Below are 20,220 nucleotides of genomic sequence, written 5' to 3'. Positions count from 1 at the left end.
TCATTGTTGAAAGATATGCAAGAACTTAACCACTTACCTGACCACTTGGTCTATACAGAAGAGATTAAAAGTTATTGCCATTGCTACACTAAGGCCATGTATGTAAGCTGTGTGTGTGTGTGTGTGTGTGTGTGTGTGGGTGAAAAGAGAGAGAGCGAGCATGTCCTGCTGAGACCCTGCAATTAGCAGGAGGCATGGAATGATGATTGCTGGTGCGGCAACACTAATGCCAAGTGACAGGCTTCCTTGTGAAGGAGAGGGGAGGCCGCTGAGTGCCATAAAGCAACACTACTTTTTCTTTCAAACGCCCATGCTTACGCTGGTATACACACATAACCCACATATGCGCACACGCAGAGACGAGGAAACAAATACGGATAAGGTTGGTGTGGGTGGGGAGGCTGGGGGGGAGGGGGGGGGGGGGGGCTTTAAATCTGACTGCAAGACATTATGCACTTTGGACAAAGGGCTTGTCTAATCCTACCTGCTCTGCCTTTCAGAGCCCACCGCTGGCCTATTCTAGTCCTACGCACCAGCTCAGTAGAGAGGGCCCATTGATGACGACACTCAATTACCATAGTAACTCACACAATAGGCCCGGGAGCCCCTCCCCGCTAGAACCCCGAATCTCAGTGCCAATGCCGACAAGCCCCCGCCCCACCAAGCTCCGCGCTCACCTTGTCACCCAACCGCAGGACTAAGCTTGACCCTCAGAGAACAAATGGAGGTTTTTGGCAGCGAATGGGGCTCGCCGCCTTACACTGGATGATGTCACCCCCGAGGCCACTTCCACTCGAACGTGAACAGAGTTGGAAATACATCCCCCCCCCCGACCTTCTAAGCTGGCACTCCAACTCCCCAAAACCAGAGCTGTTTCACAAATATCAAGGTTCAAGTTGGGTACATTTAAAAACTCCAGCCAACTTTCTGTCACCTCCAGTTCAGCGGTCGCTCGTTTTAATATGTCGGGCGTGGCGCGTCACACACGACAGGTGTTGTCACTGACATGTCCTCTCGCTGCATGAGTGAAGCCTGGCTCATGCTTGAGCGAGCAGGCCGCCGTAGATGCCACGTGAGCTTCGAGATCGCACGATCAGCTTGAAATTACGTGCCGGCTCGGTCCAGTCTAGTTTCGCAGGAGTCCATGTCACAGAAATTCACAGGTGCAGGACCGTGTGCAAGGGATGCTGCGGCCACCACAAACCCAACTTGATGAAATAGTAAATTAAGCTCTTTTCAGACATGACCCTTTCAATATTGCTGACTTTAATATCCATCTAATCTGATGCGATGCTGATCCCCTAATTCGATTTTTTTTGTATTTATTAGATTGAATGTAGAACCTTTCTGCCTGTTTTATAGCCCACAATCTGACAGCGCCCGAGTAGAGTTAAAAATGACAAGGCTTAAGCAAGTTCCTATTCGCTCACACGCCGAACGTATAGGTGCTTTGCTGGATATTCATACTGTAAGCAGCTAACATGGAATAAAAGATGAAAATGTAGGGAGACGGCTGGTCTGATTTTAGTGGTTTCTGTCCTCTTTTTTGTTGCGCAATAAGACGGATAAAACATGAATGAAAGCCCATTCTGGGCCATGACTTACCGACAACTTAAAACTGACTCACACACAGTATTTGATGGTTTATCAAATGTTTGTTTTTTTTCTCTGTGCATAAGAAATGAGATTTTACTACACATTTGTGCTCTTAAAGGTAAGGCAAACAATTCAAAAAATCCTACATTAAAAAACACATTTAACCTTGTTGCGGGGCTTCATGGCGTTCGAGGATTTTAAGATGCCGACCATGTAACCACAGTGTCCCCTTTTTCCTGTTCCGGGCCAGCCGGGACCTTGCCGCGTGTCCTCCTGCTGCTTAGCAAGTAGCATTTACGATCCCTCGTCAAATCGCTATTATACTTGTACAGCTGTCAGAAAGAGATGAGAGAACAGACCGCACCACAGTCTCGCTGAGACCCTTCAGGCGCACTCTACAACAAACGACAGCTCTGGAGCACGATCGTGTTTGCCAACTATGAATGTCCTGGTTCAATCTGGCGATCGCAAAGGGGCTTTCAGACGATTCAACGAGCAACAAGTTTGAACTGCAGCCCCCAGGGATTATAGCCACATGAGAGCCAGCATGGAATGGACGAAAGTGACTACTCTTTCCATGTGCACTCTGTATGGGTGTGTGCGCGCCATGTTAGGGCGTCATCCTGTTAGAAAATCGCGTGAAAACGCAAGTATGAAGGGAGCTCTGTGTGACACATAAACATGTTTTCAAATGTATCTGCCTCAGTGCGGACAGGCAAGAAAAGGGGGCTTTTCACAGGAGCTCAATGGGGCTCAGCATCTTGTACTGGATATTGTCATCCTCTGACTCTCTTTCAGTCCCCCTTCTTTCATTCAAGTATGTCAGAGGCGGAGGAAGGAGCAGAGGGGCTCTGAAAGTACGGCTAAAGTAAAGTTTTGGGGGCTCAACGAGCTCACAGGTCTCAAACTGTTTTGATTGTGCCGGCGACACAAAAGGCGAACCACAGCTGACCACTGACCACAGTCTGAGCACAGCCGGGACAGCAACAGAAAAAAAAAAAAAAAAAGCCGGGCAGCTGGTTAAAAGACCCAGAAAGGAGTGTTGAGGAACTGGTACGGCAGTCAACCCCGGGCGTAGCATCGCAGGAGAAAGGTAAATGTTTATCTCGGGTCTGGGTTTCTTTTCAGACCAGCTATCCAGGTCTCTTACAATACACCCCGTCTCCTTCTCCGAGCAAGTGTCGGTTCAAACGCACAAGAGAGACTAAATAAGGAGCAACTTCATGAAAACACAGTGGTTTGGAGAAGGGATGGGTGTATATTTGGGGAGGCGGGTGGAGGGGGGATGGGGGGGGATGGGAGGGAGGGGGGGCATGTTGTGAGGAACTAAACAGTTGGAATTACGGTCAGCGACCAGTCATTGAGTAAACATACAATGAGCGACAGAAAAGCTCTGTGGTGGACAATAAAAAAAGAAAAAAAGCCGCCAGCTTCAGGCCCTGAGAAAAGTGAGCCATTCTACTTACAAAGAGCCGCTTAGGGGTGGATTGAGGGAAGGAAAAAGAGGGCTAAAGCACTTGTGGGCTCAGGGAACTCTATAGGGGGAGTGAAAATGGAATAAGCCAGCAAGCACTTGAGGGTCCCGCAGAGCACCTGAATGGGATAGAGGGGTGGAGCACCAGAGGGGGGTCTGGGGAAGGTGAATGGCCTTCTTTTTGGGTCCAATTTGTCTCTTTTCACCCTGCTTGCCCTGCTCCGGCTCTGACAGATGTACAAAGAGGGAGCGGCGCTGGGCCACTCATCCACATACGGCCGTGAGCAGCTGTCACTTTTGTCAGACAAGTTAATCAAACAAATGCCACCGTACCTCCCTTTTTAACAAGGCGGGCAGAAAGAGGGATAGAAGGGTGGGGGGGGGGGGCTGTAAAAAGGGTGATAGAGACCCGGGAGATGACATGCGCGTCCTCAATCAATTTGCCCCGCCAGCCCTCATCAATAAACCAGCGGGACCCGACAAAGGAGAAGTCTCCATTAAACTTGTATTTCCCTCCTCTCGGGATGATCGGGACTTTAGTGCCCTTAGCTGTTTCCTCCTGGCAACGCTGCGCCGGGAATGCTCACAGAGGATTTAGACCCGAAAGGAACGGAGCAGGGAAACAAAATGCTCTGTCTCAGTAATTATTAGGGACTCTAAGCTGCTTACAGACTTCATTAAACGGAAGTGAAACCTTTTCAGAGCATGTTTTGAACAGTCACACACAGTCAATCTAACCTATCCTGCTCGTCTGGCCTTCTTTTCTGTCATTGTGACCTTATGCCTATGACCATTATTTTCCTTCCCCATTGGCTGTCGTAATCCTTTTTACAGTCGTTTTGCTTCAACCTAAAAGAGATTACTGGCTGGCATGAAAAACAACAAGAGGACATCGACGCAGTGTTGCAGTCATATTGTTGTGGGAGGGAGGGTAAAGGACATCTGGCCATTGTCTCTCAGAAACAAGCAAACTGATGTGGAAAAAGCCAATCCCACAGCGAAAAACAGCGCGGGGATAAACTGCAGCTATGATGCCGGTTGATGTAATGGGTTAAAAAGTTTCTTAATTTGCATCGGTAAGAAAAACAGAACTTTGTTTACGAGTGGGATACATCATTGAACTTTGTCTGTCTGTGGAATTGCAGCGTTTCGACGTGACGACCTCACACTTTATGTCACTTTACGAAATGGTGTTGACTAAATCCACTCTGATTCAAGGCAAATATAAAACCAGCTAGGTTTTGCTAGAGTTTTGTCTGACATCCGTTGAATCATTTCGCAGGTGATTGCGCATTTGCTGCCTTGTTATCAGTCGACCGATCAATTAATCAACTAATCTTTTGAGCTCTAATCAAGACAGCATCAGCGTCAGACTTGGTATCAGAATTCTTATAAATATCATACGGATCTCAACAGTATTACCCAGCCCTAGAAAAAAACAAACCATTATCTGTTTTGATCTAAATCTTTTGATCAAAACAGATGATTTGATCACAAAAAATAACACTTCCTCGACTGGAATATTTCTAAAATCTTCCAACTCTGTATTATATTTCTACTTCTTACTTTCCAGTCATGAAGTCGTGTCAATGCTGATTCCCCGCACTCTCAATTTCTCTAATAATTGTTTTCACTCTTTCCATGATTGCACCGTTCTCTTTATTCTATCCTCACGTGAACGAGTCGTTCGAGCAGAATAAGGCGCCTGACGGGCTTGGGGAGTTAAGTTTGCGTGTTGCCTGAGCTCAGCGTTGATTAAACTGTTCACTTGGCGTGGCCGTGGGGCCGGCAGTTCATGACCGGAGCCGGCAAAGTGGTGAAGCGTCCCCGGACAGCCAAGTGGTATGACTCGCAGCTCCATCACCCGCTAGTCTGCTGGCATTCTCTGTCACCATTAACCCCCCCCCCCCATCTCCCTACACACACACACACACACACACACACATCCACTTGCCGCAGTTGTACTTTGGTCACGGTGGCGGGTTTGTGGATCTCAAATTCCCCAATCTGTAGCTCAATCTGACCCCTGCCCTCGCGCCGCTCCGCCGCAGCCGTCCAGCGGTTAGTAAGGAGGCGGGGGGAGCAGCAGCGATTAAAAAGCGCTTTAACTTTCGTCACACAGAAGTGCAATTTTGCCACGCTTGACAATCTGATAACTGCCCAAGGTCAACGGAAATACTTCAAATCAATCAATGAGCTGCGCTCCTAATCCCCTCCGGGCGGAGGCAGATTAAGTGTATAATTGACCTGTGTAATCCCAGTATCTGCAACTCCAGCCCACGGTGGGGGGGGGGGGTGGCTCTAAGACTTACTGGCTCTACAGCACCATCTCTGTTTCCTCTGTCTTCCTGCTCTCAACCCCCCCCCCCAACCTGGCTGGCATGTTGGTTGCATGGCCTCTGTGAGGGGGGGGGGGGGGGCAGGAAGCTGTGGTATATCAGTGCAAGGCTGGATTTGGCTCAGGCTAAAGACATGGCTTTTTTTAATCAATGATCCCCAGGCTGTGCCGTACTAAGTCCCCCCCCCCCTCAGTATCATTTAAGCACATCTATCTTAATCTGGGCCTCTTCAGCCACTCTTTCAAGAACTAAACCATGGGGGGGGGGGGGGGGGGGGGGACCAAATTAATTTCTCGCCATTCACACACACACACACACGCAAAAAAATACGGATCTCATCATACCAAACAAAATGCCAAACTACAGTAAAAGTTTCAGGCCATTTTCAACTCATTTGTGCGGTGGCCAAGAGATTGCAATGCTCTGGCGCTTAATAAAAATAAATAAACAAAACCAGTGCAAATACACAAAAGACACGCAAATAAAGAAACTACTTTTACAGATTTCACAACATGCTGTATGTGAGGCATAAATAAATCAGCAAATAAAGAAAAGAAAAGTCGCACCAAACACGGGTTCCTAGGGACAAGACTGATGATCCCACTAACAGTTAGTAAAAGACTAATGCTAGGTTGAACAAAGTTTACCTCATTTTCCGTCAGCGCTGGCGTGTGCGTCTGAACTTACTCATCTGTCCATCAGAACAACAAAATTGCCGAGAACAACCATCTGGTTAGAAGACGGTTAACAGTCTGATGAGCAACTGTCATCTCTTGACAGTCTTAGCAAGCTAATGCGTGAAGCTAAAGTTTGCCTTCAGGGCTTTCTGACAGGAAGACGACAACAAAAAGACAGGACTTTCACCCAGGAGGCCGCTAGTCGTGTCCCGTGTGAAACCAAAAGTCAACGTTGACTTATTATTTTAACCCAAACCATGATCTTTTCCTAAACCTAACCTAAGTAGTTTTGGTGCCTAAACCTAACCAAACTGTAACCATTTCACAATAATTAATCACGTGTTAGAAAGGCTTTCTGGCAGAAAGGCCTGAGGCCTATTAATGTTTGTTTATTAACTGGCCCCTGGCCTTCTGTCATTTTGCAAAAGTGGCCCCGGGGCAAAGCAAGTTGAGTGTCCCTGCAATAGACCAACCCACCGACGCATCTGTTGATCTTGTGTTCCATCCTACCCTCACTCATGAACAGGACCCCCAAGATACTTGAACTCCTTCACTTGGGGTAGTTGCTAAGCAAAACACAAACAATGGCGCCACACTCAAAGTCAAACTCTCATCCCAACTACCTCACACTCTGCAAATTGACCCAGTGTGCACTAGTCACGGTCTCATGAAGACAACACAACCACATCATCCACAAAATGCACATGAAATCCTGAAGCTACCATACTGGACTCTCTGCCCACTTCGGCCGGTAATGAGGCACAACCCAGCTGCATGGTGGAGCCAGGTAGCTGTAGCTACTTCCTACTCCTGCGGTACCCCCAGCAAAATACCCAGAGGGACACGAAACACGCATAGACTGGATGGGCAAATGTCTCCTCTATAGTTGCGAGGATAAAGGGCTGGTTCACTGTTCCACAACCTGAATGGAATCATCTTTGCTCCTCCTGAATCCAAGGTTTGACAACTGGCCTCACCAGCACTTTGGCCACCGAGCAGTATGATACCTTGATAGTAAGAACAAATGCTTTGGTCCCCCTTTAAAAAAAAAAGTGTCTGCCGGTCCACAGGCACTGCCTCCAACTTCCACGTGACACCACTGTTTTATGTCTACATAATAATGTGAGAGAACAACACCGAAAGTCAATGACAACCCACTTTAATGCAAAAGTTAAAATATACCAACTCTGGATAATGTTTTTTTTTTTCTTCGAATAAGCTGTTTCCGAAGGGAAGAAAGCCGCCAATGTGTGGAAGCAAAAATGTTTTTAAGTGTATCTGCTTAATACGGACATGACCTCAGGCAGCCGCCAGGTCAGGAAATAAAAGCAACTTCACACCAGCCACCTTTCTGCAGGGGATTTCCATGCCAGTTTAATCACGGCGCCACAGACACCTGCCTTCAGAGCAATTTTCACAACAGCAGAAAAAGATAATATTAAAACAATTCCGTGATTGGATTGCTGCTCAGGATTGTGCTTAGCAAAATAGCATAAAGTAAATCTGATTTAAACACCAAAAAGCAACACATTCTATGTTATGAAGGAGGAAAAAATAACAAGTGGAAAGCGCCCCCCCCCCCCTCCCCATAAGAAGAAGTGGGTCAACTATCAATTAAAAATGTCCTGCTCCACCAAGACCCCTTCTCGCCAATCTATGTCGGGACACGGGTATTAACACTTTTAATATGTCTCAGATTATGATTCATTTCTTGAGACGCTGCTGTTTGTTTAAAATTATCGGTATTAGACCACATATGGGCCTGTCTGCTGTCACTCTCCAACGAGTGTTGACACATATTTAGAAAAGATGAGGCCACAGTGAAGTAATCTGCTTACTCCGGCTGATATTAGAAGGCATCTCAAGATAAACGCATGTCAGAAGCCCAATTAAAATGACACGTAACCCTGGGCTTAGCGTCTCGGGAGGAGGCAGCCAAACAGGTTTGAGAAACCTTAAAACTGCTTTGAGGCGCAAGTGTCTCCGCTGAGCCTGTGTCACATCTCCCACCTCTAACCTGCAATTTCAGAGAGGCGGGATCGTGTTCTATTCTATTCTGTTCTATTCAGCCGGCTGAGGCCGGACCAAACACACTCTGCTGTTCATCTTCGGATCTGGCAGGGATGTGTGAAATGAAACATGCTTAAATGACTTGATGCGATTGATGTGATTTGAAATGTAATCTCTTCACGGTCAACTGTTATGGCATTGATGGGGTTCTTTTATTCTACATTATGGCCCGTTGCAAGATTTAAAGACTTTAATCTCGTCAGCCAGCATAAAAAACAAAAAATAAAAAAAATAAAGTGTACCCCCGGCGGGTCACAAAAACATCATGCAACGTCTTTGTAGTCGTGAAAAAGCACATTTGAATATACTGTACGCACGCGGGTGAAAATGTTTTTCCAAGCACTTTGTTATTTCCGGTGTTGTTTCTTTCTTGTTTACGCCTTCTTCCATTCTAGAAAACAAACTGATTCGTGTGCGGCAAACAGGTGAAAGGGGCAACCTCACCCCCAGTGACAAACGTTCGTGGGATCGGCATGGATTAGATAACAGATGAAGCGCCTCGCTAAGACGGAGGCGGCGTGAGCCCTGTTTTAAAAATGACAAACTTAAATGCCATTTCAGGGGAAGGACGGAAAGGAAAAAAAGCAATGAGCCGCGAAGCGATATTTCTTTTGTAACGAGCCGCCTTATTGTGAGCATGTATGGGACACAGGTTGTAATCCTCGCCAGAGGAAACGGACAAAACAGATAAATAAATGAAGTCAGCCGCCCTCCAAGGGAGGGGAGGGGGCGCCTAACAAAGCAAAGATTAAGGGGAGTCCACCCTGACCTTATTCTAAGAGGACAAATCCACCCCCCCCCCAAACAGAACACACATATACACACACACAGGGCTATTTACTTTGGTGGCCTGTAATGCTCTAAGTTGTGGGGGTTCATGAGCATTTGCTTTTAATTGATCACTACTTCTACAGTGTCAGAGTGAAGAATAATAAAATCACGAAACAAACTGTGTGAAATACAGTGAAAACTTCTAACCTGATTAAAAATACAAAGTATAGACAAATAGACAGATATATCTATATGAATATAGATATTAATGATACAGGGATTGTAAACACGGTGACAGTTTCCTCCTCGTCACACTTCATCACACACACCACGGCTCTACCCTCTGTTGTTACATTCTTCTCACATCAAGACAAAGTGTTGAGTCAGCTTCGATTCATTAAGCTGTCGATCTCGCATCCCTCCGACTGTTCTTGAATGTGTTGCAGCGGGGAGACGATTTACATAACGACGGGCGTGCGCGCACGTCTGCGGACCGCACCGCGCTTCAGCTGGGTTTGCGCCTGGCGCGAGGGCTTGACGTCATATCCTGCCGTGGGTGCCTTGCAGTTCAGCGTTGGGCTCTCAGCCGCAGGAATCCAGCTCGCTTCCAGTTTTGCCATTTGCGTCATGGCGCGTGCACCGCTCCCCTCAGACGCCTCGCATCACGGCGCTCTGAGATTCCTGTCGGGGTGGCGAGGCTTTAGAACCCGTCGCAGTGACCCTTCGTGTCAGCTAGAAGAGACCTTCACCCTTTAGTATATACTTATCGAGCACTTCTAGCAGAACAGCCCGCATGTCCCGTATTTCCTCTACACTACTTTTCTTGTGTCTCATTCTGGAGGTTTCCAAATTTAAAAAAGGCCTTTAACCACAATAGTGTGGTGTCACCATTAGCACACAGTGCATCCACTCTAGTTTGGTTTTATAAAAAACAAAATAATAATAACTGCATGAATATTATTATTGTAAAAACATCAGACACATAGAAAGAAACTCTGCCTTTGAGAGTCGAGCACTATGCCTCGTCTTGCGTGTCGCCGTCCTTAAAAGACAGATAAAAAGACAACAAAGAGAGAGGAGTAGATAAAAAAAAAAAAAAAAAAGAAAAGAAAAGGGTGGAGTGACAAGAAAAGCACAACAGAGCTGCAGAGAGCAGCCCGAGACACCTTCATCGGCCTCGGTGACGCCGCGGGGAGAACTGATACCGAATGACAACAAAGAGGAGCGGGGAGGAGACGAATCCTGGCAGAAAGGCTCTCGCGGAGGAAAAAGAGGATACATGGCGAGGCAACGGGGTCGAGACGCAGCAACAAACAGCAAACATCCAGCAAGTGGGCACCCCTCTGTCACCCCCTGTCAAGGCGCACCAGGAGGGGAGGAGGATAGGAGACGGATCACACCTCAGGGCCTCGACGCGACACAACAGCACGGGCAGACAGACGCGAGTGTGCACGTGCCGACACTGTTCAGTCTGCAGAGAGTCGGCCGCTCAAACAGTGAGGGCGTCAGTTCCATCAGCTGCAGAGGCATTTACCCCAGCCCAGCCAGTTTTCTCCCCACTTTCCGTTCCCTCCCGTTTCAGCTCATGCGGCTAATTGATGAAGCCACCAAGTCATTTATTCCATTATCCCGTTACCCAAACGAAGGATCATTCTGGTGTATTTCAACTTATTTTCGCAGATCGCAGGACGTCTTTTACTCGCCGAGACAATTGCCGAGATCTGCGAACACGGAGACGGTGAGACAGGTTGCAAACAAGCCAACAAGTTCATCCAGATGATCTTGTTGGGATATTCCTGTTTTTTTTTTTTCATGTTTAGCTATGGTGCCGCGCTCCCAGACTAACCTGGTGAGTGTGTTATCACAACACGTCCGTTTCCATTACAAAGTGTCACGTACTTATTCGCGAGGGCCGGCGACTTCGCCGGCTACCACAACAACAGACCAAAGCAACTGCAGCTGTAGGAGTAGTGTTTTGGATTAGCTGATAGGACTTCTGTCTGAGCCCTGGATAAAGCGAAATCCCAAAGTCCAACAAGAGGCGATGAGGGCAGAGACGACTTTTGTCATCAAGATCTGTCCAAGTTTAGAAAGGACTTGATTTTTGGATTTTGGAGTTGGAGTAAATATGTTTGCTGGGTCCTGTTCACTTGGAGATCAAAGATTACACCCAGTAATACTACTGCATAGTATGGTGCCCCCCCCCCCCTGAGGGGTTTTAGCCAGCCAGGTCCTGATACATCCTCTTTTGTAATCAATTTAAGCACTAGATGACGGCCTAAACACCGTAGGAGATCTGGGACCTGTGAAAGTACTACTAGATGCGTAACAAGATGCGTTGCTGCGGCCAGCGTCTTGCACTTTTATCGCCTTGTGGCATAAAGATTGAGCGATCCGCCAAATGTGCCAGTAGCTGGTGAGAGGACCTGTTTGCTCGCCGTGAAAAAAAAAAAGGATAGTGTGTGGCGGATAGTTAAGCCATCTCTCAAAGTGATCTGTTGTGCCCCCTTTTGTCAACTGCCTTAACTGTTGTTTGCTGATTCAGAGAGAGGGAGAGCGCCGCTTAGGATAATCCCTCCTCAAGATCAGCACGAACCGCACACAAACGCCACAAGACAAAGGAATAGAAGACGGCAGCGTTTGAAACACTGGCCCAACTTCGACAAGTGAAGCTGCGGCTCAATATACAACATGCAACTCATCCGGCTGCGTGGGATTGTTTCAGCACATTTTGGGGGAGAAATCCTCCAGTTTGACTTAAGAAGAGGCTCAGCAGCGAGGCTTAGAGATTTACTGATTGTTTTGATGTCGCTTGACCTCATCTCGCGTAATGGAGGCAAACAGAGCCATGGGACTGTTTTGCGAGTTGATTACAGCTCGAGTTGATTACAGTTTTGTGGGCTGCGGAGAAGGGCGCTGATGTGCCGGTACAGTCGGCCTCACAAAGTGACTCGCAAAAAAGACCCAAAAGGACATGAATCTGCACGAGATGACACGCGAGAAAGCAGAGAAGTGATGTGCATTTTTAAAAACTCAGGTTTTGTTTTGCATCAGAATTCACTTTTTTGGGGGAGGATATTTAATTTTACAGTCACCACTGTTACTAGCTACTGTGATGTCACTCACATGAAGTGTTGGAAATGGCCTCCAAACTAAACTGCAAAAAAAGCTTCATTTGTCATCGCCCTCCAAACCTCCAACCCACCCATGTGAGTGTCTTCTGGTCTGCCGCCTCTCTATGGTCAACGTCTGGTTAGGTTTAGGCAACTGACTCTACTTGGTGAAGATTAGGGAAAGATTGTGGTCTTTGTAAAAGAAAAAACAATGCTGAAAATGCAACCATAGGTGGTTTTAGGTACTTGCACAAACAGCCAGCGCAGTATTTTTTCCTGGTGAGGAGCAGTGTGGAATAAACGTGCAAAATTGTGGGGAATCAAATTGAATATCAGGGTCCGAAAAGTTAAATGACAATGACATGCCTCGTGCCCCTTCAACTGTTTTACATCACTTTAGACCATGTTCCACTTTACACGAAACTACAGGTCTCATGTAAAGATAGAACACCTTTTCATTTGTTTTCTATGCCGTTCAAAAAAAAAAGAGACTGGGAGTGACCCCGCAAGCTCACCAGTAGTGTCAATCATGTTGCATGCATTTTGGAAAATCAATCATTATTGAGGAGTGAAAAATGTAAAAAGAAGAATAAACTCCCATATGTCAAATTCCAATTATTGTTATCATTCTGAAATAGTCCTTTCAAAGCTGTCTGAAAATGATAAAAGTGCAAAGAATTCCGTTCTCTGCGTTGCACTGCATTCATATTGAAGCTCACATGGACATCGAGAACCTTTCTGCCAGCTGTCACGTGACTGCGATCACGTGACTTTGGCTCACTCCGCCGAGTTTATCTCACAAGTAAAACACAGGTGGAGGGGATGAAACCCTGCCGTCGCTAAGCCCCCCTTTGGCGGGAGAGGAGTCGCCGTGGCTCACTCACGTCAAATAATCTCTCTATGTACACCTCCTCGTTGACCTTCTCCCGCAGCATGTCCTGGGAGTGGCGAACAAACGTCACGTAGCCGTCAGCGACGTCCATCCCCGGCTTCTGCGGCACAGAAGGGAAAAGAGAGAGAGAGAGAGAGAGAAAGAGCGGGAAAAAGAGAAAATGGCGTTTGCTCAGCCAACTGGTGAAGTGCAAAAATATTATCTTATCGAAATCTAAATGAAATTATATTTGCCAAACGCGTGCAAAAGTATAAATATTCCAACAACTACAAAGAACTATGGTCAATCCCTTAAAACACGTTCTTCAAAGTTAATCCCTAAACAAGTCTGTATAGTGTTTTGCATTCAATGATTATGTTGAGGACATCTGGAGAGTTTTTTTTTTTAAAATATACTTTGAGCATCTAGTCTTTAATGCAATGGATATAACAAGACTGAAGGTCTAAAGCCATGTTAGTGGCCCCTGGAGGCTACAATTTTCATCACACCCCATCAATACAAAGTGTTGGACAGAATGAACAAAATGCTGCCGATTTTCCTGAAAGTGTGAATTTTTTTTGTCCTGAGAATGTCATAAAATGAGACTGCAGGTCAATAAATAATAATAAATTTAAAAAAAAGGTTAGGCTAATAAACTGGGGAGCATGAACATGCCCAGCAAAAACGTTGACGGTTCATGCTCTGGGGATCTGCAAACAGTAACTCAAAGTTAAAACAGTCCTGCTAAAATTGTGGACAATACTGGCTTTCTTTCTTTTTTAACCATGCATGGCTCAAGTGATGCAGTGAAGGTCTTGGCGGTCCCTCCAACTCCGTGGTCCAGACTAAAATATCTTAACAACTGCTGAATGGACTGCCATGGAATTTGGTGTAGACATTCATGGTGCCCGGAGGATGAATCCTACTGACTCCAATGATCCTCCGACTTTTTCATCTAGCACCACCTTTGAGTTTGACACTCGCGGTTTTGAGGGGAAAGTTTTGACAACTATTGGATGGATTGCCATGGAATTTGGTTCAGACATTCGCGTTCCTCTCAGGATTCCTTTGACTTTTCACCTGGCACCATCATCAGGCCAAAATTTGGAATTTGTCCTTGTTATGCAAAACAAACGACAACGGTGGTACTTTGTGTTTAGTGCTAATTAACAATTGTTAGCCCACCAATAGGCTAAAGTATGACAATGGTTTACGTTAAACCTGCTTAGCTTTAGCATGTTTGCATTGTCATTGTGAGCATTTTAGCTGCCAGCAGGGGTGTAGACTCTTAGTCTTGTTTTAAGGGTACATCGGGTGACAAATGTATTTCACATCATTTAAGTGCAGGCCAATTATACTAACATTCAACTTGAGATGGTTCTCTGAAATTCTCAGTTATCAATCGGAGAAAAGGAACATTTGCATCTCCAAAGAAGTGTTTCATTTACAAGGACGCAGACTCCGGACTATGGGGCACTCATGTTCTTCAGTCAGCTCTTGTCAGCGAGTTGAGCCTGGCTAGAAACCAACTCTCACAGTCTGGGCATGTGCAAAGTGAACAGGGGCACCGGAGACACCCAGTTGGGTTTGATGGGGAGAGCAGATTGTTAGGAGGCCTGCCATTCTGACATCTAAAATATTCACTGAGGACAATGCATTTGTAAACGGCATGTTAGTTCTCTTTCTTACATCAACATATCTTACCGTTTTCAAGATAGGATAGCGCCCTCTTTAAACCTTTTGGTCTCGGTTCTTCTCTCTTTTCTCCAACCCGTACAGATTCACTCAAAGAGCTCCTCGCTAATCGCTACTTAACTTGGTTAACACATCTGCAATGGCGCTTGCAATGTGTAAATGAGTGTCTTTTTTTACCAGCGAAACTCTAATTTTGTACATTAAGGACACAATTAGCGTGCTGGGCTGGAAACTGCGACCCCTGCCAGCGCACACAGTGCCTCGTCACATTCACTGACAAGGCATTAATTTGAAATTTGGCATGTTGCTACGGCCGAAGTGTTGGCAGCTAATACAGATCTGATGCGCACACAAACATATACACACACCACCACCACCACCACCACCACCCTGACAGCAGAGTGGGCATGTGTTGTACAACATGGACTCACAATGTGTACTGCAGAGAGAGAGAGAGAGAGAGGCACGAGGCATGGCTGCCTGTCAGTGTCTGGCCACATGCATATGAATGGACACTTGGGGGGAGGAAGCGCGGGGATATTCGATGTGGAAAGACGACAACCAAGACCATCTGGATTATGATTCTACATGTGAAAGCATGGTCAAATATTTGTACATGCACAGGAAACACACACAAACACACACGCGCCACTAGGGAACAAAATGCTATTGTTGACTATGATTCGGGGGTCGACTTTCACGTGAATAATTAACCGCTGAGTGAATTTAAATCATATTCAGTCGGCACAACAAGACAAAATTGAGCCATTAAATTCACCAATTCCCTGGACTAATTGTTTAGTGACATTTGACGAAGCAGATTAGTCACAGATGCATGTATTTTATAGGATGAAGGCATTTAAGCTAGTACACACACACACACATGACGGGGATGGACAGGAAAATGTCTCACTTACAGGTACGTCCACATACTTTGAGGCGGCTTTCACCTTGACATAAAGGAGAGAGAGAGAAGTGGGTGAAAAAACAGTCAGGGATCCAGCTGCGGCACCACTTTTCAGGACACGGGCTGCCGCGGTGAGACTGCCCAGCCCGTGTGGTTTAGCGCCTGCTAAAATGCGACAGTGGCTCATGTGGCGATTTCAACTGCAAAAGTGCACTCACAAATTCAATAACCTGGCTTTTGTAATACTGCGGGAAACCAGCTGAGGTGTTAAGCTATTTGGTGCTCGGGGAGAATTCAAAGAAGGTCAAGCTGTATCAAAATCAAGCATGACGGATTAACGCGGGACTGAGTCGTCCTTAAATTTAATTTAAAAGGCGTGTTTGTTGTGATGTTGTGATCCAACAAACAAGATCCTGCTTCCAAATGAATTGTGAATTGATCAATTATAAGAATATTTTATATAGAATGTTATTATATAGTATATTAAAACAGCATGGCATCCCAAGATATGCCAGTGAAAATAAATCACTGTATATACAGATACAGAACCCCAGAAGTGAAAATATTCACAATGTCTTTTATAATTGTTCAAGTTAAACCAGGAGGTAAATCTGCTAAATCCGATGTTGATAATGTCCACTGGAACGTTGTCGTATCTCCGACAATGAAACTGGTGAGTAATCTGCTGGAGGGTGTTTTAGGAAGAAACGGAGGATGGCGACGGAGGTATGTATATGTGCCACTTACTGTGAAAGATAGGAAGGAGGAGAAGAGCGTTCCCTCGTCATATCTGGAGAGCTTGGCTAACACGCTCTCGAGAATGACCACAAACTGACAAAGAGGAGAGAGAGAGAGAACAAATCAAGTCTTTTAAAAGCCAGGCAGGTATTAATGGTAAAATGTACTTTAGTATCAAAAGTAAAGGTAGGTAGGTGACGGCCAAAAACAATTAATTACAATAGTGCTACAATTCAGTGTTGAATTAGTGTGTTGTGTTGTTTTGAGTGTCCCCGTGGGCGGTTTGGGTCTCTTTGTCGTTACTGGGTATCTTTGAAGTTGTTTTGTGTCTCTTCATGGTCGTTTTGAGTCTCTTTGTGGTTGTTTTGAGTCTCCTTAAGTCCCTTTGAAGTTGTTTTGTGTCTCTTTGTCATTGTTTTGAGTATATTTGTATTTGTTTCCTTGAGTTCCTATGTACTTGTTTTGTGCCTCTTTGTTGTTGTTTTGTATCTCTTTGTAGTCATTTTGCATTTCGTCTTGGTCATGTTGAGTCTCCTTGAGTCTCTCTGTAGTTGTTTTGCATGTCTTTGTAGTCATTCTGTCCCTTTGTGGGACATTTTTGTTGTCTCTTTGTGGTTGTTTTGCATTTCTTTGTGGACGTTTTGTGTCTCTTTGCGATCTTTTGATTGACTTTCCAACAAAAGTGACAATCACTTGTTGGCTCTGGTCCAGGTCCCCTGACTCCTGGGGACCCTTTGCCTGTGCCTTGGATGCCTGTCATCGATCCATGGTGTACAATTACGCTGTACTATTTTGTACCTTAGCTACCAGCAGAGTTATCATCTCCTTCACCGTCTCCTCAATCAGATTGTCAATTTGGGAATGGTATTGTCTCTACAGAAGGAAGAGAAGGACAAAAAAAACGTGTTACTCTTCTTATTCACACTTTGTAACTCCGCCATGAAGTGACATTAAAGGGAAACAATGGACATGTTTTATTTTAATTCACATCCTGTTTATATTAGGATTTCCACTGTCGCTGGTGGGAGGTCATATCAGCCGTCACTAATTAACATTAATTCCGTGTGTAAGTAGCAGGCCAAAGTTCGACTTGTCTGTGGTCGGGCATGGGGGCTCTCTGCAGCGGGCGTCTGTGCTCAAAGATCATTTATGAGGGAAGAAACTCACCCTCACTCAGTTTCAGGAGTCTCTTCTCTCCCGGTTCAATCCTTTCATTCTTATCATATCAATAATTTAAGTTGATCGACTTGATTAGTTTCGAACCAGGACCTTCAGTATTTGGATCAAGTACCTCATGAAAAATAAAGTGTGCCAGATGTAGTAGCCACAAATGTAATTTCAATGTGTCTGATACATATTAAATGTACATTGCATATCTTCTGCTGCTATGTATGTGTTTATGTGCTGAGCATTTTTGGCACAAACATTTCTTTCTGGATGAACTATTTCATTTTCAGCTTGTAGCTTGACTACACTGGGCAGCTGTGTCATTTAGGCAAATATAAGAATTGGATCGGACTTGAATATCTTCTTTGCAATGGGAATGAATGGTGATGTGGTCTTAATTTTGATAAACATTAGCACTATTATCACGACCACATCACGATCTGTTTTGTTTACAGTAATTTTGTTAGTGCCGAGAAAGAACAGGTATTGTAGTTAATTTGACAGCAGTATGCTGGTTATTAAGAATAATAAACTGTATGCAGCTCCTCTAACAAGGGTTTGCCTAAGATGTGATTTCTGCACACCAATACTGAATCACCCAGAGCACCCAAAGTTTGTTGTTCTTATTATCTTATTGTTTCTGGTGGGGGCAAATTGAGTGCGTGCACAAGATGATTTACCAAATATTAATGTTCTTTTTTTCATTAGCCTGAGCGCAACACTTGTTCATTTGTTCCCACATTATAATGGCTTGTACCAACAATATAACAGCTTTTCATTAGCTGAAATCTTCTTGCTAAATATTTAAACCTCTTTTGGCACTTCTGTATGGAAGCTTTGAGAGGCAAGTGAGGAAAAAAAAATCTGGTGATCCAGTTTGTTTCCAAGTCTGGTCTAAATTATGTTATGCAACATTACCGTCATCTTTCTTTTAATTAAATTAAAACTCACCTGGATGAAAACAAAATTATCCTGGCAAAAATGATTTCACAGATGAAAAAAGTAATTAAGGAACTTAATTCTGAGGGGGTTTTTTTTTCATCTGTTCTTAAGTCATAAACACAGGAGAGAAAACATTTTAGATCAGAAAATGGAATATGGAATTTCTTTTTTCTACATGCCTCTCAGGGCCTCCATACTTCGGGGACTTCAGTGGCCACAGCCTTCAATCAAAATATACATATATAGTATAGTACATAGAGTGCACACAATGAATCTGACCACAGTAACTGGATAGCTTTTGTAAAAGTCATTATCAGTCGAACCCCTGAATTAAATACTAAAGGATTTCAGCAATATACTGTAAGGGAATACAGAGACAGAAGGAGAGACATTAATGTGAACAAACACACATGTTAGGAAAGCACAGCACTCATTACTATTATTATAATGTAAAATCACAACTGCTAAATGGAGATGCAGATTGAAGAATGAATCCATCTTTTATTTCTTTTAAACATTTTTTTTTCCCATTAAATAATGAATCTCTATTCTTTTTTGTCATTTTCTTATTTATTATATATAATTGCATTATATCAATCATAATTTATAAATCCTTTTTTTTTTGTTTTTTTTTGTTTTTTTAGTTTCATTTAAATTAATGTATAACCATTTTCAAGACCCCCAAGATTTTCCTATAAAGCAGCGCCAAGTGAAGGACTTGATGAATGGAATGATTAGTCCTGCTGAAGAACTGCTGTCATGGAAACTCAGAAGGCGGTATCACTTCGAGGAATCCTTTTGTTTAGCCTTGTAGCACCAACAGAACAGCGAAGGACTTAGCAATAATGAATTCATCGTCAGTAATTGGTATCAGTCTCGAGATTCTGCGAAATATGAGATCTCTCACTTCTACCCCATGTATATTCAATACTATCTACACATATGCTAATGAAATCCAAACAATTCAAGTGGAGGAAGACAGACAGGGAAAACTGATGACTAATTATACATTTGGGAACCGGATGGTGAGATTTCAATTGAATTCATAGCCACACTTACCCAGTCTCTAACAAACTTTCACAAGAGAGAGAGGAGGGGGGGGGGGGGAGCAGAAAAGGAGAAAGACAGAGGTGACATGGCACATGTAAAATTATGTGAATACTGTGAAACAAGTCAGAGACAAAGAAAGACAGAAAGATGGAAGAAAAGCTGTAATCAAGTAACCGGGAGAAAGAAAAAAAAAAAGACACCTCTGTGATGTGAGATTTAAACAAGGAAACTGTATGATGTCCTTGAGGAGTCAACGGAAGGTGTCAACTTTTCAAGTGAGATCAAATGATTTGCTCAATGACAGGGATCCGACTCTTTTAAAAGAAAATGAGTTTCCAGGACGTATTCGGCGTCTCCTACCTCCTGCCCCAGGTCCATGGCACACAGCTTGGCAGACTGGGCTTTGGCATCCACCATGACGTTGAACATGGTGCAGATGGACTGTGGCACGCGGAAGTCTGTGGCCCGGCTGCTCTTCTGAAGCTTGGCCTCGAACGCTGCCCGCGTCCTTTAGAGAAGGAAAAGGAAATGTGTGTGGGGTTTTTTTCACTGCAGAATGTAAACCCCACCCAGGCTGTTAAAAGACTAAATTTTGAAGAAAAAAAAAAATGTACAGACCTCAGCGTCATCAATGGTAGCTATGGCCAGCGGTGGAGAGTGACTATGTGCATTCCCTCAAGTACTGTACTTTGATACAATTTTGAGGTATATGTACTTTACATGAGTATTTCCATTTTATACTACTTCAACTTCACTACGTTTCAGAGGGAGATGTTGTGCTTACTGCGCTACATTAATTTGACAGCTTTA

At 44.6% G+C, this 20,220-nt stretch overlaps 1 protein-coding gene across 3 annotated transcripts in view; it reads right to left on the bottom strand.

The window, feature by feature from the left end:
• cadpsa (Ca2+-dependent activator protein for secretion a) overlaps nt 1-20,220 on the bottom strand; it is a 134,992-nt gene that overhangs the window by 13,232 nt on the left and 101,540 nt on the right. For all 3 annotated transcript variants that reach the window (XM_070902006.1, XM_070902007.1, XM_070902008.1), the window contains 5 exons: nt 19,771-19,918; nt 17,050-17,124; nt 16,261-16,344; nt 15,524-15,556; nt 12,925-13,032 (listed from right to left, as the gene is read on the bottom strand). In XM_070902006.1, the coding sequence (XP_070758107.1) occupies nt 12,925-13,032; nt 15,524-15,556; nt 16,261-16,344; nt 17,050-17,124; nt 19,771-19,918 (448 nt within the window). The remainder of the gene's footprint in view (nt 1-12,924; nt 13,033-15,523; nt 15,557-16,260; nt 16,345-17,049; nt 17,125-19,770; nt 19,919-20,220) is intronic.

This window comes from Enoplosus armatus, chromosome 3, assembly GCF_043641665.1.
Source record: "Enoplosus armatus isolate fEnoArm2 chromosome 3, fEnoArm2.hap1, whole genome shotgun sequence".
Taxonomy (NCBI): domain Eukaryota; kingdom Metazoa; phylum Chordata; class Actinopteri; order Centrarchiformes; family Enoplosidae; genus Enoplosus; species Enoplosus armatus.
This window is presented reverse-complemented; position numbering and strand designations above follow the sequence as displayed.